The sequence below is a fragment of the Rhinopithecus bieti genome, unplaced genomic scaffold (assembly GCF_001698545.2).
Source record: "Rhinopithecus bieti isolate Rb0 unplaced genomic scaffold, ASM169854v2 scaffold_7684, whole genome shotgun sequence".
Classification (NCBI taxonomy): Eukaryota; Metazoa; Chordata; class Mammalia; order Primates; family Cercopithecidae; genus Rhinopithecus; species Rhinopithecus bieti.
This window is the reverse complement of record NW_016806071.1, coordinates 789,646-812,331: the sequence shown is the minus strand read 5'-3', so window position 1 is coordinate 812,331 and position 22,686 is coordinate 789,646. Positions and strand designations below refer to the sequence as shown.

Below are 22,686 nucleotides of genomic sequence, written 5' to 3'. Positions count from 1 at the left end.
TTAATTGGGGTAGTTCTTGAGAGCCGTAATCCAGGAAGAGGAGGAGGAGGAGGAGGGAGGGTTGCTGAAGGAAAGATTGGCCATGCATCCAGGAGGTCATTGCGTCATCCCTCCTTGTTCCTTAACAAAGACGGAAGGTTCAGCTTATTCTAACCATTGAGTTAGTTCATTTTGGATTTTCACCCCCTATCTCCCAGATCCTGGTCACCAACCAGTCTACTTACTTTCCCATTTGGGAAAGAAGATTTGCTGTCACCTATGGAAAGAATGACAGTATGATTTTATACCTATGAGTAAAATGATATCACCTTACTGTGAGTCGCTGCACTTGCTTTTGCCTATGTTTGAGGCCATAAAAATGTTTCGACTGAATACACTATGCTCTGTGTACAGTTGAGTAACCTCGAGTCTCATGGCAAGTAAGCCATTCCCAGAGCCTTGGCCCCCCCCCGGGGCGAGGGTCCCCTTTTGAGTCCTTTTTGGGGTTTGGTTTCTTTTTTTTTTTTTTTTTTTTTTTGGACATACCTATTTAAAAAGAAGTACCTTCCCAAGATGGGCATGATTGGATAGGCACCTCCTTATTCAGGAAGAAATAGGGATTCCCTTTGTGTTTTGCTCATGGTATTGAGGGCTGCTTCCCTGTCTCTGCTACACAAACCCCTCTTCATGCCAGAAAGGACATTAAGTGAACGTTTTACATTCATTTTAATTTTAACCATTACCTTTCCTTTAGTACAATTGATAGTAATTTTGTCTTGATACAATGGAGATAAATTATTTAAGACATGAATGCAAGTCACCTTATAGAAAATAATAGCACATGGAGTATCTGGATCTGGCAAATACTTTTAGGATGGTAGGCAAATGAATGCCAGTTGGGAAATTCTTCCCTAATAAGTTGTAAAGTCAGACCAGGAATAGGCAGAGATTGCCACTGGACATGTTATGTTTGTCCCGAAGCCTTTTAGGGAAGTTTGTGTTTACATGTTGTACATGCATGAACGTATGAGCTGAATGTAGACATCTGCCCTGTTTGAGTCTCTGGTGCCTTGAATAGTGCTTGGTACATACATACATACGTAGATTGGTGAACTAGGGTATTGGGGTGCAACTGCTTTCTTCTGTGATTTCTTTCATCTTCTATCCGTTGCCCAAGTCCCTACCAGCTCACTTTGAAGTTTTGTTTCTTAATTTGATAGTAGGATTGATTACTTTTCATTCTGTTTATGTATCCCTAAGATAAAACAGAAACTCAGTGGGCCAGCCCCATGGTAATTGGGTCAAGCAGTAGAATTTGACTCTCCAGCTAAATGACAGTGCACAGGGAATCCCTTTAGGGTCTTTCCAAAATATAGCCAAGTGATGTTTGGCTGCTTAAGATCAAGAACTGGTCGAGGGCGGGAAGATAATGGGCAGGAGGGCTTGTCTGTGTACATGATTCATAGAGAAGAATCCAATTTTATAGAAACCACAGCCTAAATTAGAGAAAGCAAGCTTTTGGATTAACATGATCTCTGTTGTGGTTGTAACATACCACAGTTTGATTTTTGTCCAGATGAAAACATTTGGTTTGCACTTCAGTAAATATTGTGGAGACGTTGCCAGCTAATTCTGAAAAGTAATGAAATACGGCTTTGGCAAAGAGCAGATGCATTCCGTACTCTGATTGCTCTTATCTGATCCAAGTTCAGATTTTTTTTACATTTGCTAATGCACTTGAATAATCGGGAGAGAAAATCTGCCTGTAATTTTAATAGGAAAGTGTCTATACTGACTATACTTTTATGATGACCACCCATAAAGTCTTCCCCTGCTTCCCCTGAAAAAAATCCCACACAATTCCCAAACCTCTCAAACATACAACTTTTGTTGGTTACTTTTCTAAAATGAGAGTTTGTAAAGGAGAGATACGATGTGGTGTTCCATGTGAAAAGTCAGCCTCTCTCACTTGCTAATTAATGTGAATGGGGCTTGTGTTTTTGCCATGCAGAGTCCACCCCCGAGAGGTCATATGAGGTTGCGGAGCGCTTTCTTTTCTTTTTCTTTTTTCTTTTCTTTTTTTTTTTTTGAGGTGAAGTTAACTCTTGTTGCCCAGGCTGGAGGGCAATGGCGCGATCTCAGCTCACCACAACCTCCGCCTCCCAGGTTCAAGTGATTCTCCTGCGTCAGCCGCCTGAGTAGCTGGGATTACAAGGCGGCTACCACCATACCCGGCTAATTTTTTGTATTTTTAGTAGTGGGGTTTCACCATGTTAGCCAGGCTGGCCTTGAATTTCTGACCTCAGGTGATCCACCCGCCTCGGCCTCCCAAAATGCTGGGATTACAGGTGTGAGCCTCCGTTTTTACCATCCTTACTGGTGTTTCACAGCAGTTTGTAGGTGAGCCTTGCTGTGGAAAGGGGAAGGCCTCTTTTTAGAAAGTATTTTCAAGTTGTGAATCACCTGTCTTCATCTCTCTCTTCCTGTTGTTTTCAACCTTGTAGCTAGCTCCATTCCCATTTTTGTGAATCCTGGACCCACAATGAGCTTTTCAAAAGATTGCTTCATCTGACATTTAGAGGAGAAAAATTTTCCTAATAAAATGTCTAGATATGAAGCTGACCCCTTATGTGCCAAGATCTATTAAGTTACAAGCTATTTTAATGAAAATTCAAAACACACTGTTCTGTTTTTTGTTTTTTGGTTTTTCTTTCAGACAGAGTCTCACTCTGTCACCCTGGCTGGAGTGCAGTGGCGCAGTAACCTCTGCCTCCCAGGTTCAAGTGATTCTCCTGCCTCAGCCTCCCTAGTAGCTGGGATTACAGGCATCTGCCACTGTGCCCAGCTAATTTTTATAGTTTTTAGTAGAGACAGCCAGGCTAGTTTCAAACTCCTGGCCTCAGGTGATCTGCCTGCCTTGACCTCCCAAAGTGCTGGGATTACAAGCATGAGCCACCCTGCTTGGCTTGTTCTGTTTTCAAATAGGTCTGCTAGATAGGAAGTTTCTACCGACTTAGCACGATGTAATTACGTAATGCATCCATTAACCCATTCCCTACTGAGGAATATGCAGTAGTTTTCTCCAGTGATAAACACCCTGGTCTGCTGTGTGTCTTGAGGGGTTTGAAATATCCTTTCCTTCATCCTGTTTGTATCCAGCAGATTCTTCCTCCTCTGCATTTATTTTTAAAAGAGATAATCAAGCTTGTATCTAGGTAAAGAAGAAATAAATGCTCTTTATGTAAATGTCTTAATTGTAGTTTCTAAGATGCTTTGTGTCTTACACATTTGAGGTTGTTATTGAGCTGTTACTACATTCAGTCCTTTTCTATCAGTGATAATTTTTACTTTTGCATGAAATGTGAGGTGATGTTACTGCGTTTGTCTCAATGAGAAAAAAAGAACCCATTTTAGCTTCATTTTGCCAGTTCTGTGGCTTCTCTGGGTCTGGCATGACAGTTTGACCCCTCTGTGATTTTCAAGTGGACACGCCAGCAGGATTCTTAGAGGGATTTACAGCAACCACGTAGTGACAGAGCATTGGCATGTGCAGCATTAGACTCTGTTGGCTTTATTCTTTTGTACCTACTTCAGTTTGTCTATGAGGTTAATGAGATGGACAGGTTTGAGGGTGCCTGGCCAAATTCTGGATGTCTGCTCCTTCTAGGGGAGATGCTGATTGTTCATGAGTGCTCCTGCTGGTGGATGGGTGATGGATTGGCAGTTGCCCTTGGTGGATGATGCCTGGGAGGAGAGTCAGGTCATATGCGGGCTGGCGGGGCTGGCGGCTTAGGGGGACGACAGTGTTGTCCTTATGGGTTACCCACCAGTGAGAAGAAGGGGCAGAAGCTTAACCTCTGAACTAAGGGCACTTTGGTGGTGGTTAACCGACCTCCTCCCCTGGAGTTCATTTTTATTCTGCTTCAATCCCTTTCCTATACTTTCCCTTTTCCAAGTCTTCCTTCTTCCAACATATTACCTCCTGATTCCCCATTTGATTTACCAATCCTTCATTACCCGTTTTTCTTTGTTGATACTTTACCTTTAGATCCAGACCAACGTGCCAATCATCTGAATAGAAGCAGAATCATCTTCTGGGTTGAAAACAATACGTTTTTCCTTGTCCCCATATGTAGGAGAAATGGTGTTCTTTCCCACCTCTGACTTCAGGACTAGTTCCGTCAGAGGGACTTAATGTTGTTAGAAGGTTTTACTTTGAGAGCAAGTTCCTCAGAATTGCCCTTATTCCTCACTGGTCTTCTATTTCTAATCTTACATTTCTTCTATTTTAGCCCCTCACTTTCTTTCCCAGTACTCAGCAGGTCACATCACCTATTTGTTTTTGTGGAGGAGCCATTAAAACAAATCCATTCATAATATTGGTTGTTTTCTGCTTTTGTTAAAAAATTATCATCTGTGGGCTGGACATGGTGGCTCACTCCTGTAATCCCAGTGCTATGGGAGATCAGATGAGAAGATCATGTGAGGTCAGGAGTTTGAGACAAGCCTTGGAATGATGGTAAATTCTATAAGAACTGCAAAAAATGAAAAAATGATCTGGGTTTGGTGGTGTGTACCTGTAGTCCCAGCTACAGGAGGCTGAGGTGAGAGGATCACTTGCAGCCAGGAGGTCAAGGCTGTAGTGAGTCATGATCACACCACTGCATTCCAGCCTGGGTGACAGAGTGATTCCTTTTCTCAAAAACAATATATTATCCTTTGTGGATATCAATAAAGTCTGGATGCTGAATTGAGCGTCTAGATGTTTTCTCCATTTTAGTTCTTTGCAACATAAACTCAATCCTCACCCTTTCTCTCAACATCTTGAGTGTGAGGAATGTGATAGTTGCTTCATGCTGCTTCTCTAATGTTTGAGTTTTTAAAAAAATCCTCAACAGATCCTGTTAAGTGGAAGTTAATTCCTTATTTCCAATGTGCTTTACATGGATTTTTACCTGATTCTCTTTGAATCTTAGAATATTTTTAGTGGATCTTATTGCTGTGTTTTCTTCTTTTTTGAGACAGAGTCTTGTTCTCTTGCCCAACCTGGAGTGCAGTGGTGTGATCTCGGCTCACTGCACCCTTTGCCTCCAGGTTCAAGTGATTCTCCTGTCTCAGCCTCCCGAGTAGCTGGGATTGCAAATGTGCATCACCATTTGTATTGTTAGTTTTTGTATTTTTAGTAGAGATGGGGTTTCTCCATATTGGCCACGCTGGTCTTGAACTCCTGACCTCAGGTGAGCCACCGCCTCGGCTTCCCAAAGTGCTGGGATTACAGGCATGAGCCACCGCGCCTGGCCTTATTGCTGTGTTTTTATATTGCTCCCACATGGCCTCATTTGTGGAGTTTATTGCCTTTGCAACTGAGGGGAGAGAGGAAGGCTGGAGGGGTGATGGCTCTCCTCTTGAAATACATGCCTGTAACTTTTCAGTCCCTCCTGCTTCTCCTGTTACTGTTTCCCTCTGACAAATGATTGAATTGGCTGCAGAAGTTACTATAAGAAAGATCTACACAAAACCTGCTGTTTTATACCGTTCCATCGTTTGGATTTCAGCTGCTAGTCATTGCCTCCAAGATACAATATAGGAAGGCTGTGCTTTAAAAGAAATTAAGCATGGCTATTTTTATCTGGAAGGAACTATTTAACTTTTAAAAGAGGGAAATTTAATAGCAGAGTCTAAAACTTACAAGTTCTCTCCTAATAGTATGACTGACAGCATATGTTAGATCGATAGTAAAATAATTTGAACATTTTTTGAGGGCTGTACTTACTCTTGCTTTTTCATAAATACTTGTAAAGGTAGATTTAGGGAGGATGGATCAACAATGTTGTTATATTTGACTATGTAGATAACCTGTCTGTACACAGGAATGGTGATACTGTACTGAAAATCATGCTAATTATTAGCCTCCTGTTTTCCTAGTCAGTCTTGTACTAACAGTAAAACCATTTGGATTGAGCATATATTTTGGTCCAGTGGAAATGGGGGTAGATATTTTTTTCTCTTTCTCTTTTAACTCCTGACTCTTTATTTTACTCCCTTTTCTATTTGATTTTCCCCAAAATCTGTGTCAGGTTTAAGAACCTTCTTTCTGTCCAGAATCTACTTCTAAATGGAGACAATTAAGGGGAGGGGAACAAAACATCAAAATGGCTTTTGTGAGACCAAGTTGAAATCTTCTATCTACAGAGGATCTTTCTGCTGACTACATCCCTTTGAAGTTGCATATTCAGTCAGTGATGTGGTTCACATAATTTGGAGGGTTTTTGAACATTGGTAGGTCATGAAGATGCCTGTAGGAAAAGGAAGGGGTTGAAGGTCCCACATACTCTTTGCATTTTGGGGAGATGGATGCTTGGTTTGCCATTTCAGCTCCTGAAATTTTCCACTTCCTTGTCACTGAGCATATAGTTCCAAAGCTGGACAGAAATGGTTTTAACTGTGTGTTTAAACCTTGCGATCTTTGAGATCTCTATTTAGATAGGAGACTGAATTGGTGATTTGTCTCTTCGTTGATGTTACTAGAGTGTTTTTAGCTCATTCATAGGCAGGCAGGCCAGAGAAGACGTGAATTTCCTATTTAGTTCTTTTACTATTATCTGAAGGGGATTTTGTTTGTGTTTTAGAAGCCTCTGGTTCCAAATAATGTACGAATGACTTGATTATATCTCCTGAATTGCCTTTGTTTGATAAAGAAGAACTATATTGTGCTTTTTTTTTTTTTTTTTAAAAGAATATTGAGCCTAAGCGTGGGCACGGGGGCTCATGCCTGCAATCCCAGCACTTCGGGAGGCCAAGGCAGGAGGATCGCTTGAGTCCAGAAGTTTCAGACCAACCTGGGCAACATAGCGAGACTCCATCTCTACAACAATTACGAAAAATTAACTAGGTGTGGTGGCGCGCCTGTAGCTGTAGCCTACAGGATTGCTTGACCCCAGTAAAGCGTGCGGTGAGCTGTGACTGCGCCACCGCTTGGGCAACAGAGCCACACCCTGTCTAGAAAAGTAATGATATTGATTGAGCTTGTTTTTTTGTTACTTTAAAATCTGGAATGAGAATCTTTGAGGATGCAAGGTTAAGATGTAAAAGGGTAAGGGTGAGGAGGTCGGTTTTCTTGTTGGGAGGTTTGTTTTTTCATTTTTTATTTCAAATTCAGCACTTTTACTTAGTGCAGCGTGGGAATCTATTTTGGGTAATTTTGCATCCAGTTAACCTAATCAGGACATGAAAGTAGCTTCCAAAACCATTGGAGTTTGGGGAACTCGTATCCACCAATCATTCCTTATGAATACAACACAGTGATTTTATATAATGAAATGTTATATTCCATTTTTACTTCTAGCTTCTCTAATCGTCTTTTCTTTGATTTTTTTTTTTTTTTTTTTTTTTTTTTTTTGAGACGGAGTCTTTCTCGACATGTCGCCCAGCCTGGACTGCAATGACCGGATCTCAGCTCACTGCAAGCTCCGCCTCCCGGGTTTACGCCATTCTCCTGCCTCAGCCTCCCAAGTAGCTGGGACTACAGGTGCCCGCCACCTCGCCTGGCTAGTTTTTTGTATTTTTTAGTAGAGACGGGGTTTCACCGTGTTAGCCAGGATGGTCTCCATCTCCTGACCTCGTGATCCGCCCGTCTCGGCCTCCCAAAGTGCTGGGATTACAGGTTTGAGCCACCGCACCCGGCCGATTTTTTTTTTTTTTTTTTAAGTCTATTAATTTAGAGTAATCTCTCTTCCTCAGCAGTGGGTAGGTGTTTTTATTTTATTATTTTTTTGTTCCATCCTTGGAGGTGTTTTTTTTTTTTTTTTTTCAAGAGATACTCAGATGCGATTTTAAAAATCCTGATTTGTTCTGTTTTGCATCTTCTTCCTGCTGGGAGATTTTGCTTGAAATACGTTCAAAAGGCACAGATGATCTTGGGAGTATTTGAAAAATAATTTAAAATGGCAGTAGAGATCAGTTGCTTTGTTTTTTCTCCTCAGTTTTGAGGCTTTAGGTTTAGTCTTCATTGTGGTGTTCTTCCAGAAAGGGTGAGGGTCAAGGCCTGTGTTTATGAGCTGTTTTTCTTATTCCACCAGGTTCTCCTGCGCTGCCCAACAGCATGGTATATTTCGGAAGCTCTCAGGATGAGGAGGAAGTCGAGGAGGAAGATGATGAGACAGAAGACGTCAAAACAGCCACCAACAATGCTTCATCTTCATGCCAGTCGACCCCCAGGAAAGGAAAAACCCACAAACATGTTCACAACGGGCATGGTAGGTCCACCGTTGAACTTGGATAACAAAAAATCTAAAGCGCTGGGTGAGAGCTAGAAGAGAGCCTCTGTTGAGAAGAGATGAGATGAAGGCAAAGCTCGTTCTGGGTACTTCTCCAGGGCCAGACACTTCATGGGCAAAGGGATTATTAGTATAGCTTAGTGTAGTCCAGGGTGTTCTAGGTGAGCGCAGATACTCTTATGTTGTGGAGATGATGGTAAATTCTATAAGAACTGCAGATAAACAGGCATCGGAACAGGAAAAGACCGTATCTACATGGGGATGGTCAAGATTTAGTGAAACAATATCTGTGCCCCCCTTTAATTACTAATGTGATTTTGGCAGGTGGGTATGGTGTAGGAAGAAAACTATTATTCCTCCTGTGGAATTGCACATTCATTCTGAAGTGGACTAATTTTCCCCTTGCGTGTATATTGTGGAGGAGGAGGAGAAAAGGCAGGAGCAAAAGCTTGGGTATCATAGCGAGGAAACTAGTCTTATATGAATAAGTTGGCTATAGAAAGCGCCTAGTGGTTTTTCTTTCTTCCTTCTTTTTTTTTTTTTGAGACAGAGCCTCACTCTGTCGCCCAGGCTGGAGCACAATGGCACGGTCTCAGCTCACTGCAAGCTCCACCTCCCGGGTTCATGCCATTCTCCTGCCTCAGCCTCCTGAGTAGCTGGGACTACAGGTGCCCGCCACCACGTTCAGCTAATTTTTTGTATTTTTAGTAGAGGTGGGGTTTCACCGTGTTAGCTAGAATGGTCTCAATCTCCTGACCTCGTGATCCACCCGCCTTGGCCTCCCAAAGTGCTGGGATTACAGGCGTGAGCCACCGTGCCCAGCCGCCTAGTGGTTTTTCAATAGAGAAGTGACCTAAATGGAGTTGTGCCCCGAAAACATAAAGCTGACATCGGTGATGAGGACTTCTTAAAGGGAGATAACTTGAAGAAGGGGAAATGCACAGTGAGGTTGTAAATGTAGGCAATTCCCTGACCAAAGTAACAAGGGTTACTAAACATTGGTTGTCCAGTAGACATTGGAGGATGTAGAATAGGTGTAAAAATGAGTGATTTTAGAGGCAGCACAGAGGTAGCCCTGAACTAACTGGAATTACACTGAGTGGGGGAATGAGTGTAAGAAAAGAGGAAAGAAGCCGGGCATGGTGGCCAGCACTTTGGGAGGCCGAGGCAGGTGGGTCACGAGGTCAAGAGATCAAGACCATCCTGGCCAACATGGTGAAACCCCGTCTCTACTAAAAATACAAAAGATTAGCTGGGCATGGTGGCACGCACCTCTGTAGTTCCAGCTACTCGAGAGGCTGAGGCAGGAGAATTGCTTGAATCTGGGAGGCGGAGGTTGCAGTGAACCAAGATTGCGCCATTGCACTCCAGCCTGGGCGACAGAGTGAGACTCTGTCTCAAAAAAAAAAAAAAAAAAAAAAAAAAAAAAAAAAAAAAAAAAAAAAAAGCAAAGAAAGAGGAGGGAAGCAAAGAGAGTGGGAGTCAGGAGGTATGGCTGTTTTCTGTTGCCCTTCTATCAGCTACTCTATAGACTTATTTTACTTAGGACCCACTGAGACCCTGTAAGATAGAGAAGCCTTACCTACAAATGGCAGAAAATCAGTGCTGTCTGTAAGTGATTGAGGCAAAGGAATGCTGCTCATTTTTCTCCTTGGTGCCTGTGCACTGAACCGTCATTTGCCTTCTGGATTCACTGGGAAGTAGAGGCTCAGGACAAGCACAGCTTAGACATGATTGAAATCTCTGTCTAGCTTTCATTATTGTTGGGCCTTTCTGCTCTGTCCACTTAACAATTGTTCAGCTGGCTTGCCTCTTGCTTTTGATTGTGTTTAGGTGACACATATGCACAGTAGAGGGTGCGACGTCTTTTTAAGGACTTGTGGTTTAATTGGGGAGATGGGGTAAATACAAAATGTAACCACATTTTAACCTTTTGGGGAAAAGGTTACTTGCAGCTGTAGTCATCAGGGCATCGGGATGGTTGGAAGAGGACTGCATATGTAAATTGGAATACGGGTATTAGTGTACAGATGTAATTGCTAAGGAGGAAGCATACCGCAAACAGAGTGATGCAGAATAATGCCTGTACTTGGGACTGTTGCCTGTTGTTCTGCTAGTGTGGACGTCTACTCTTTGGTGACCTGGAAAGACCCAGGTAAATTTATCTGACGTCTTGATCAGTTGAGTTAATCCTGTGTATACTAGTACAGTTGCACTGGGGTCCCTAACTCCTTTGTTTTCCAGAGTGTTTGGGCTTGATGTAGAGACATTGGATTCACATGCTGATTTTTCTCATAGATTCAGTTTTTAATGTTAAGAATCATCATCTGCATGGATCTTAGTTATGTGCAGGGGCAGTGACTATCTGGCAGCACGTTACATGGAGTGTATGAAAGAAAGGGATAGAATGAGGGTGACAGGATAGGCTGGGCTCTCACCTAAAGGAGGGCATAATGATTCTATGTTGACCACTGTCATTGCCACTAGGAGTCAAGGAAAGTGTAACTATCTGTAGATACATATCTGTATGCATTTACACAGATAAACTTCTGAGTTTCAAAAATCTTAGGAGATTCTACTTTTTCATTTTTTATTAAAAGAATTTTTTTTAATGCTTGTTAATTCAAATATTTCCAGAAACATTGTTGGGATGTTTTTGTCCCCGAATGAATTTTGACGTAGGATAGTGTGTATCCTGGCTCCAGGCTGGGAGGACTAGGTGGAATGAGTGATCTTGGGTAAGCACTGACACACCCACCTCCTACTGCCTTTTCTGAGTTGTGTCCTTGCCCTCGCTCCTGATTCTCTTCCTCCGTGTCTCTTCTGTTGTCTTTTCTTTTACAATAGAGTCACAGCATCAAATAGAGGAGCTGCAGGAAGCATACCCAAACCAGCTGGGTTTAGGCAGGGGACTAACTTTACTGAAACTTAAAACCTTTCTGTGCTTCCTTTTCTGAGACTTGTAGATAACCAAACTGAACGGCCCTTCTCACATCCCTGAGCAGCTGGCTTATAGCTTTAGTTAGATTGACATCATCTGTGATTAGCCCTGCCCCCAACCTCCAAGCTTCTCCCATTTTGATTATGTTGTATTTGAGTTGTGAATGGGTTTTCTTTGATTTCAACCCAGCAGAGTCCCAGAACTACCGTCTTGGGAGAATCCATGAGGCTGTGCAATCTGTTTGCCTTCATCTAAACTTCAGGGGAAGTTTGATGGGGGAATTCTTACAGGCCCAAGAGACCTGTATTTAGATCTGTCCAGACTGCAGTCCTTCCTGCTGTCCCATTCTGTTGTCCGAAGTCCTCAGCCATTTCCCTGTTCAGTCTGTGTTAGGCCTGCCTGTTCCTGGAGCAGGCGCTCACTTCCTGGCATGTCCCTCTGCCATTTAGTTCACTGCTCTTCAGCAGCATCGTAGGGAAGTTTTAATCTTATTTAGTCTGAGGTTTTCTTTTTATTGCTACCCCTGGGCATTGTTTAGATCTTAACCTGGTCAGAAAAATTCCATTTCCTATGGGGTATTCAAAAGACCAAGCAAGTCAAAGAGACACAAACACGAAACCAACCCTGCTAGAATTTTCTTACAGAATTTGTGAGTTTTAGCAAATCTGAATACCTGTGTTAGGAAAGATTTCATGTTTACATGTTCTCGAAATTGCTATATTTGTAGAGGATTTGGAGGGAGCTCAAACTCATTTTACTGTGATAAGTGCTGAAACATAATCATAGAATCTTTGCCATATTAACAATGGTGAATGATATTAACCATTTAGGGAGTTACCTTTTCGGTCCTAAATCAAATAAGATTAACTTCTGTGTAAATGAGAAAAATGTAAGCCCCTGTGCTTACCTAAGCGTTCTGGAAGATAGCACAGATGAACACGGCAATAGGATCTACCCACAAGGAGCTAATGGGATATGATGTCTCCTGGCACATCTGTCAGAAATGTCGGAAGACATTCAGGTCTATCCGTGGGTTTCTCCTGATGAAATAGGTTTCGGTGTCTCATTCTTGTCATTCCCTGTCACTTGGTGATGCTACCTGGGTGACTTGTATCCCTTGTCTTCTGGTGTGTGTGCGCCGCTCCCCCCCAGCCCTTGTGTCCCGCCACGCAACTCACACCCATATACCAAAGTCCTTAAGGTGGGGTGGTGTGGGGCAGGGGCTGTTGGCTGTAAGCAGCTTAGATACTCCAGTGATCATTGGGGATCCATTAAGAAAGACATTTTGTAGTTTTTGTGTGTGTTTATGGGTTTTGTGTATTTGTTGTCCCTTTGTAGGCATCTGAGTACCAAGTCTTTTGTGAAGTCATACGAAAAGAAAAAATCCCCACAAGCCACTACCTGGGATATAGGTCTCTGCAGAGTCCTTCCTGCTGTTGCCACATGGCTTGAATGGCCTTGGAAGGCAAAGTGTAACAATCCACAGGATGTCAGTGATTCCTTCTGACGCCAGTGGAGGGAATGGAATAAAGCCAGCTTAGTAATACACAGGCCTCTTGGAATGCTCCTCCGATTTCAGATGACCCAGGAGAACATGCTGGTTTCATGAAACCAAAGTCAGCTTTGAAGAAAGCTAATGTCAGCCTCAGGTTCAGGCAGTATTGTAGAAAAGCACTGAGCTCTCAGTAGCTGGCTAGCTGTGCTGCCTTCCCCAGTCTGTTTTATATCCGCTGTTATATTAAGATGGATGACAAGGAAACAAGCTGACGTCTGTTTCTTAAAGGAAACACTTGTGACACTGGGAGTAATCCCTCAGGCAAGAGGTACTAATTGAACGTAAGAGTATTTCTGAAGTTACTGTTTTCAACAGCAGAGAGGAAAATTATTGATCATCTCATCCAAAATTGATAAAAACCGAAGTGTAGCATTCTTTCAAAATTAAACATTCTCAGCTGTGGAATATTCTCATGGCCAACGTCGCTACTTCCTCAGCCATTTCTAGATAATGCCGTGTTACTCAATATGCATATTTGTTGTTATTTTTGTCTGTTCATTTCTTAGGAATGTCTTTGCCACCGTTGAACAGTCACCAGGAACTTAGTTGCATGCCTGTTTTTAGCTACTTGTTTTGTTAGCTGTGTGTTCTTGGGCAAGGCATGTACTTAGCTTCTTTGATTCTTAATTTCTACTTCTGTGAAATCAGCATGATAGAGTAGATTAGCCTTCATTTGTCCATTCATTGATTCATTTATATCCCAGCGTAAGGAAACAATGAAGCTGTATCATGGGCAACAGTAGAGCCATTCAGATCTCTAATGGTGGATGCCAGCCATTGTCATATGTTCAAGGGAAATGACATTTCCAAGATCACTATTCAGCTGGGTGAAGGTTCTCGTCTAAAATTTCATCCCTGTAATCCATTCTTCTTTCCCTGAGATGATAGTGACTTGTCCACATTAAAATATTTATATTCCACCCTGTCTTCAACCCCATTCACATTGCTGTCTGTACTTTGTCTTCATTCTCTTATAACCCTTAGGAAAACTGGTGTACTGTTGCATCCTCCAATCAAAGGTTGAGTTGTTGAAAGTCAGTACCAATCCCAGTCGACACCAGTGGTTTACACAAGAATCCTCCAAGTGGTCAGACTGCTGGGATCACCTAGAGCTTTGTTTTCATGTGGAATAAATACAGACCAAATTTTGGCAACAGTTCCCATGGCAGCTAAAAGTTCTTTTCTGCAGAAGTTCACTGAGGTCCATGTCTCTCTAAGTTTAGAGCAGAATTCCTAGAAATTTCTTATAATGGGATTTCATTAAGGGTATCCATCAGTCATCAAAGAGAGTATCTGTTTAAATGTGACATAAAATAAAATGAAACAGATCTTCCTACAGAGGGTTCCTCGCAATAAAAAGGCAATCAGGCACCAGTGCCTTGCAAATATAATCAAGCTTGGAGCTCTGCAGGTGCTGTCAGAAAAGAGGTTAGCAATTTTCTGAACCTGAAAAAGGCATCTTCTGAACCACAGACAGAGGAAAGAGTCCTGGAGAGCACTGCATCTCAGGACACATCAGGTGCTGTGGAACTGCCAGGGAGGCCCAGGTCCTGGCTTAGCCCTGGAACTAGCATTTTCTCTTGCATAATTGCCTACCACCTGTTCTTCAGTATAAACCCACTAGTCCCACATTGTGCCACCAGACAAGGCACCTGAGCCAGACTGTGCTGTACCTTGACCTCAGGAAGCTGTGATGCTTGCTCTGCCCTTACCTCTGTTCCCTGATTTTTGAGTGCTCTTGGTGAATAGATGCAAAACACGAGGTGTGCTTTGAGATGAAAATAAGTTCTCTGGCTGCATGGAAAGAACAGTTTGGATATAGTTAAGAAGGTGAGCTCAGTCTTCCCTCCTCACACCTCAGTTATACTCCCTCATTTTTAGAAAACATTAAAATGTAGAGGCAGATGATCTTCATGTCCTTTTGGTTCCTGACTTGGGTGAAGAAGGCGCAGGTGTGAAAATAGGTTTTCTAGCAGGAAGAACCTGGGTGACGGCATCACGATTGTGTATTCAAGCAGCTGCTCAGAATTGTTGAATCTTTCACAAGAGAAAGGGGAGAGCAAGCTGGTTTTTTTTGTGACTTCTCCATTACAGGGTATTTCTCTTATCAGATTTGTGCTTTTCCCTATTTTATATGCTCGAGCTGTTGAGGCGTGTCAGGAAATCTAGCAACATCTGTATCCTCCCCAGAGGGATCACCCCTGCTGAAATGTGGAGAAATAAACACACAGAAAACAAAGTGTGGAAAGCTGATGCTTTACTACTGGGGCGGATTTGGCCAAAATTTTAATTAGGCCACATTTCAAGGAGAACAGCTTTATTTCAACTGCTAGCCGGAAGAACCTAGAACCCAGACTGCCAGGGGTGTCCTGTTTCATCTTGTTTCTCCACAATCAGAGGAGGAGAGTGGCTCCAGGCATGGAGCCAGGACATCTGGCCTCATGGCAGAGGTGGCAGGAGAGGACACACACACCATCCACAGTGTCCTGCCATCAGCTTCCACATGGGCCTGAGGCCGTACTCCTCTTCCTTAGAGCAGGAGTCCTGATGCCAGTAGTTTCCTGCAGGAGCCTGCTGTCCCCAGGCAGATGTTTTGTTTTGCAAACATTACACAGGACTCTAATGTGCTCATTTATAATCCACTGAACATCCTAATGGAAATGGATTTGTTTATTAAAATACATAATCTGAAATGATTTGGACAGCATCACATGAGCTTTTAACCTTGGGTTAGCACTCAAGGGTTACAATAACAATGCTTCCAGCAACTTCTATTTCAATAGCACATCAGAGTTTCAAAATACTCGTACATATACAGAATCTCAAATGATTCTAAAAATAGAGCCCTTAGGTAATGACTATTTGGAAACCAAACAACACAATCAAAACACTGCTTTGTGGGTATTTATATTACAAGTTGATATTTGAAATGCCTAGATTTTTCTTAAGCTCTCATAATTGGTTATTTTTTCCAGGGGTAAGTGAGGTAGACTAGAAGAATTAATAAATGCCTTTGGAATGAATTTGCCTTGGCTTTTCTCAGTCCTTTGTGGAGGAAACCTTGGTGAAGGCTTGTTGCTAAATCAGCTGCATATATATTTTTTAAATGCTTTTATTACTTACAAAATGGAAGGAAGAAGAGTGGCTATTGTTTCTTTTGTGCACATCTTTTCTGAAGAGGGATATTTCTCAGAAGACTTTTAAACAACATGTCATTGGACTCCCAGCTGGAATGATTTAATTGCTTTTAGATTCACACCGGGGCATGTTGTGTAAGGGCCAAAAGCAATCATTTGGACGAGTTTATCACATTTCTGCTCTGTGGTTGCCTTTGAGGGGGCATCGAGCCCTCTCTTTGTCTGGGGTGGTTTGGGGGGCGTCGTACATCAGGGTCAGGAGCTTGCCATAGCCCTGCTATGTTCAGCGGGGACAAAAACTCCCTAACAGACAAATGCTTTTTTTTTTTCCCCCCTCCCAATCGCAGTTCTCATGTGATACCCTTTTACCTCTTTTAACCTCTGGTAGCTCCATTTTCCTGTTGAGGCAAGTGACTATTCCAAAAGGTTGGAATATGGGATATGAGTTTTGTTTTGTTTTGTTTTTAGAGCAGTAATGCATGTGGAAACCAATTATGCAATGTATGTTTCTAACCACCCCCTTTACACATTTAGGGCAGTGTTCCTTAGTGGCCATTTGGTAGAATGGTTCAGAGCATCGTGATTCCAGCACTGACACACTTATGGCTGCAACCTTAGGATGTTTCTGTTTTACTTTTCTTATCTCTAAAGAAGAGATGATAGGTTTTGGTAAGAACTAAATGAATTGATATATGTTACAGCAGTTAATGTTGGAAACTGCCATGTTGCATATTATTAACGTAATGTGATTGAAAAGATCTGGTGCCGGGAACAACCTTATAATTGCTGAGAAAACCCGAGAAACTTTATGTATCTCAAATGCCTGGGACACGATAAGGACTGTCAAAGAGTCAACTATTACCCTTGAGTGTTGTGACTTTATCAACCTCACCAGAACTGTGTTGTGAGCTGTTTCTGTGTGGTAGAAGGTCTTGGTAATTCCTGTGTCAGGATTATCATTCTTTCTCTGTTTCTTCTTGCTTTGCTAAAGTATTTGTTCCACTGGCCACGTAGGGTCTTAGGGGGATATAGGTACACCCTTCGGGACAGCTGGCCCATGCCCTGTGCGTTCAGTGTTGGGGGATGCATAGCCCCGTCTTTGTAATTCTTTCTGTGACAGGCAGCTAGAAGATGGTGTACCTGGTGGTGGAAGAGAAGCTCCTGGCTCTGATACCTCTTTCTAGCCTTGTGTCTGGCTGGTTATTTAGCCTCTTTAAGCTTTAGTTTTCCTCCTTTGTAAAATTATATTATTAATACCTGACTCAAAATGCTGCTTGGTGTTGTCGGGGAGGACATGTGAGGGTGGGGGCACTACTCTTAGGTATGGATGCAGAACCCACAGATAGAGAGGGCTGACTGTATTTAGTTTTTTCGTGCTAATGTTTTTTTTTTTTTTTTTTTTTTGACAAGGGGTCCACCTTTTCCCCGGGTGGAGTAGCTTTTGCCCGGTTATACCGCTATCGAAGCTCCGCCCCCCCCAGGTTCACGCCATTCTCCTGCCTCAGCCTCCCGGGTAGCTGGGACTACAGGTGCCGCCAAGTCGCCCGGCTAGTTTTTTGTAGTTTTTAGTAGAGACGGGTTTCACCATGTTAGCCAGGATGGTCTCGATCTCCTGACCTCGTGATCCGCCCGTCTCGGGCTCCCAAAGTGCTGGGATTACAGGCTTGAGCCACCGCGCCTGGCCCGTGCTAATGTTTTTACTTTGAAAACGACCAAGTTGCCTATGACTGGTATAATCAATTGTGTCAATGGGATGCATTCTGATCTAACTTGCATGTGCATATTCAAGGGTGTTTCTCTCTCAGTGTGTAGTAAACAGTCACAGATTCCTTCCTCAAATCCAAAGGTGAGCCAGAATTCTTATCACTGACTTCAGATGTGGTTGGCCTGTTATAAATCCTTATTTTTGGAATTTAAGTGTTTTGTTTTTGTTTTGAGACAGAGTCTGGCTCTTGTCACCCAGGCTGAAGTGCAGTGGCGCGATCTCAGCTTGTTGCAATCTCCGCCTCCCGGGTTCAAGTGATTCTCCTCCTCAGCCTCCTGAGTAGCTGGGATTACAAGTGCCCACCACCACGCCCGGCTAATTTTTGTACTTTTAGTAGAGACGGGGTTTTTACCATGTTGGCCAGGTGGCTCTCCTAAGCTCAGGTGATCCGCCTGCCTCCGCCTCCCAAAGTGTTGAGATTACAGGCATGAGCCACCGTGCCTGGCCGGATTTAGGGTTTTATGAAACCCAAAACTGCAGAAACATTTTATTCGTTTGTTCTTTAGGAGTTAACACTGTCCTTTTCTGAGTGTAACCTGCAGTTCTGTGCTCTTTCCTTCATTCTTGTCAGTGATAAAGCATGAGACCCTTGCAGACCAACTGCCCATTGCCCCATAAGGCCGTTTGTCCAGATGTTCCTCCCTTGCCGTTAACACTAACATTTTAGAGCGGCTGATGCCCACACAGGCCGTGGGGCTAGTAATCATCAGGTCTGCCGTCCTTTCCTCAGTGCCTTTGGGGGCCAAGAGGGCCAAGAAGCCATTTTTCAATGACAAAACCATTCATCCTGATTTATGGTCTTTCTGTTGTCCTGACCTTTATAGTCTTATAAAGATCTTATGGCCTTTTAATCTTTAGCGTCGTATGTTAGCAGGAACGTATGTAAGAAATTTGCGTAAAGGGCAGTTATATCCAAGTCTGTTATTTTATCATTGCACATAATGCATTCACACTTGTAGATCGTGAGGAGAGTGGCAACCAAGTGGTAATTGGTGGGAAAAATATTACAGAATTTAAGTTCTTCTGTAGAAAAGGAAGAAGATGTGATTGGCTTTAAACATTCTGTTTCCAGGTTTCTGTTATAATTGTGATCAAAGTGAAAGAGATTTCATTGTGTGAAAGTTCCAGAAGGGTTTTACAAAGCCTGTAAACCAGTAGAATTTGCTTATGATACTGGAGTTTCGGAGTCCAGAGCCAGCTGAAGGTTCCGTCTCTTGCATCCCAGGTTGACGTTTGTTCCCTGTGCGAGTGAGCAGCTGGCTGGAGGCGAGGTGATAATGGGGCTTTTGCTCACCTAAGCTGCGTTCTTGCAGCTTTCCCTAGTTTTCCGTGGATGCTGTAGCTAAGTTAGTGTGCTGTTTTGGCCCAGGGCAAACCGGGTTACAGCACTCACACATGCTACATTAAAATCCATTTGAACTGTTGGCACAGGTTGGCAGACATTCCATTGTTTTCAGACAATAGTGACTCAAAGTTGAACTGGCTCCAGGGAGCAAGTGTGGCTTTTGTACAGTAACAGGGATTTAATGCCAGCCAATCGATGGAGTCTGTGTCTTGCCCAAGTGAGGGATGCCTTGTAATGACATGAAGGGTACATTTAAATATCTGGCTTGAGATCAGAAACTTGCGGTGGGTCTCTTTTTCCCTTGCTTAACACATTTCTTCTTTATTTACAGTGACTCTCTTTTTTTTTTTTTTTTTTTTTTTTTTTGCCCCTTTCGTTTGTTTTGGGGTGTGGACAGGAAGAAGGTATTTTAATTTGGGGGTTAATTAGGTCCCATCTTCAGGGTCTTCTGTTCATTCTTTGCCTTTGTTGCCTTGCTAGCAGATGTTTCGGCTGACTTTCTGTAATGGTGCTTGTCTAGGTTTTTCTCTTTCAAAGAGGTTAGGCCTTCTGAACTGTATTATTTCAGGTCATACATTGCATAATCCCAGGATATCTTATAACTTTTGCTGGATGCCAAGTAAGGACTCCTGTTACATACACATCTAATAATCTAATAATACACATCAGGATTCCCTCTTGTGTTTGGATGAGGTGCCTTTATTAGCATGGGTAATTGGCAAGATAGGGGCATCTGGTTCTGGGTGGTGCTTGGAGACAGGTAAAAGTAGAAGGCCAGCTTTGTCAGCTTTCTCTAAAAATTATTTTTTTTCACATGTGGATCTTTGCCATTGCAGCAAGTGCTTTCGAAAAGATCATCCTTCTTATATTTGCATAACTCCTTTCTCTGAAGAACGCAAAGCACTTATATACTTTATTCAAAATACTTCAGCAAGTCCTGGAGGGCGAATAAGAGGAAGCAGCCAGCTGGTCTATATTTCAGGGAATTGAGGCCCAAATGGGGATGGTGAGCAGAACTAGAAATCAAAATTAAGAGTGTGCATGGAGTGAGGGTATTAAAAACCTTGCGATCAGTTTTTCAGACCTTCCTTGAGGGTCTCTTCCAGGAAACTCGTGTCAGCTTCTAAATATGTGAACAACGCTTTTGGGGAGAGTTGTTTAGGACAAGCTCCCTGGAGGTATAGATGTGAATTCCCCTAGGAAAGTGTAGCTCTCTACCTTTCAAATTGTTACATGATTGCTGTTAAATATGTTTCTGAAGTAACTTCTTTTGCCCATATCTTTTTCATCCCTCACTGGGAGCAAATCTTACCTTCTCAGGGATGAGGTGACCCTAAATCGAAATAACAGCCTTTGGATTTAAAGATTTTGCCTGCCGTGGTATGAAAACACTTTTCTATAGGCCGTTTAACTTTCAGAGTATGTGTATACAAATCAATATATTTGCCTGTGTTCATTAATGTAAAGCTATTTGTATCTGAGTACAATACAATTTCCTAATATGGTTCACAGTGATGAATGCTTTTTTTCTCTCCTTAAAGAAACTAGTCCAATTATTTCTTTTAATTGGGGACAGTGTGTGGAGGACTTCTATACATCGAACTTTCTGTCTTTTTCTCTCTTATGTTCACAGGGTTTAATCTTTCCCTGTGAGAGTGAATATTTTTTTTCCTTTCCTCTTCTCTCCCTTTCTCAAATCTTACAAATTAAGACAAAAGATAATTACTTGGAGGAGTAAAACTGGCAGGTTCCCACGACACTTAAAATTAATGAGCTGTTGAGTACAAAATATACCTTGTCTTTGGCTCTGTCAGTGTTGCCCAGTCCTCCCCCTGCCCCCTTTACTTCCCGTTTAACACATGATTTGACTTTCTGGCTATGTTTGCCATTTGGGTATATCGCTGCTCTAAAACAGCATGATGGTTACAAAAAGTGGGTTTACTTGAAAACGTTCTCTTTGTTTGCAAATCAAAGTTAATTTGATTCAGTTTTTAATTTCTGTATGTTTGAAAACTCTTCCGTTTCCAGATATCTTATCAAAATATTGTTTAGTAGAGTACCTTGCTGAAGTCCTCAGGGCAGCCAGTTTGGTTCCTTATGTTAATTTCACCTGCTTCCCTCACCCCTCCAGTTCCCCTTTCCTAAAATCCTAGTACTCACTGCTTTGCTATCCATAGTATTTTCCTGAGCAGGAGGTTTTGTGACCTCAAAATAACAACCAAAGAGTTGTGCATCTCGTTTCAGGTACGGATACTGCAAAGAAGGATCTGTTTTTTTCAGATCAGAAAGATACTGCTGGCTAACCACTGTTACACTCTTCAAGTGTCTGTGAAAGTCCCAGCTTAGCAACTGGCCTTGCCCTGCCAAGTGATGTATCACTGTAATGAAAAATAATCATTGTCCAAAACTGAAAACTTATTAAGAGTTACATTATTTGACCCTTTTGTTAATCTCGTTAGGATACAGCCATATTATGATTGCTTCTGTATTCATCTCTTGAGTGTTGCAGTACATAGTTGGGTTGATGTATATGAAGAAAATCAGCTTGGGATAGACATGTATGTACATGGGAAACGGCCTTCGTAGATGATTTCAGTACTTGATAGGATAGCAGGCTCTACAAGTGGTAGTTTCCTACAGGTCAGTTGCTCTGGGAATCTGTACCTGTATCAGTGAACTTTCATACTGTTAGATTAATATCCATTGGTTTGTCTTTTTCTTTGAATGGACCTTTAACCCATGCGCTGTTTTCTAGCATATCCTGTGTTGTTCATTTGAAAATAATGGTTCACTGAGTTCTTATTAGCATCTTTGGTAATGAACAAGGGTACATCATCAAAGAATCTCTGTCAAACTCATGATGGCAGATACTGGTTTTCTGAAGTTCTAATTTTTGCCTGAAAGCATGAATTCTGTCATTGGCAGCAATGACTGTTAGTTACTTTCCTTGAATAGACAGGCTTGCTTTTGAAAAAACCTAGTAACTAAGTAAAACTACAGATAATGAAGTCCCAAGAACTATAGTGCGTTGGTCCTTCTTGAAGTAAAAATAACATCCTATGAAAAAAAGGGGCTAGCCCAAAAACTTATACAGTCACACAAGTGCTTTTCCCTAGAGATGATCATTGTATTTCTGTATATAGGAGAAGTGCTTTATGTGTAATAGCATGTCACACAAGGTCTGTGTGCGCAGGGGCCATGATTCAGTCATACTCACTGTTTGTATGACTTTATCAAGGTCATTCTTAAGTGAAACTGGCTCTCTTTTTTAACTGCTACTAATCCATGGTAGCAGGGATGAAATGCATATTAGATTAGTGTACAGTAGTTTGGTGCCATTGCCTTTGTTTATGCTAAGGTACCGGTGATTTCACCCGTATTTTGAAAATATATTTTGTTGAGATATAATTCACACATCATAGAATATACCCATTAGCCGGGCGCGGTGGCTCAAGCCTGTAATCCCAGCACTTTGGGAGGCCGAGACAGGCGGATCACAAGGTCAGGAGATCGAGACCATCCTGGCTAACCCGGTGAAACCCCGTCTCTACTAAAAAAATATAAAAAACTAGCCGGGCGAGGTGGCGGGCGCTTGTAGTCCCAGCTACTCGGGAGGCTGAGGCAGGAGAATGGCGTAAACCCGGGAGGCGGAGCTTGCAGTGAGCTGAGATCCGGCCACTGCACTCCA

At 42.4% G+C, this 22,686-nt stretch overlaps 1 protein-coding gene across 5 annotated transcripts in view; it reads left to right on the top strand.

The window, feature by feature from the left end:
* The window catches only part of JARID2 (jumonji and AT-rich interaction domain containing 2), a 284,760-nt gene that overhangs the window by 218,843 nt on the left and 43,231 nt on the right, over nucleotides 1–22,686 (top strand). For all 5 annotated transcript variants that reach the window (XM_017874507.1, XM_017874509.1, XM_017874511.1 and 2 more), the window contains one exon: nucleotides 8,058–8,234. In XM_017874507.1, coding sequence (XP_017729996.1) covers nucleotides 8,058–8,234 — 177 coding nt within the window. The remainder of the gene's footprint in view (nucleotides 1–8,057; nucleotides 8,235–22,686) is intronic.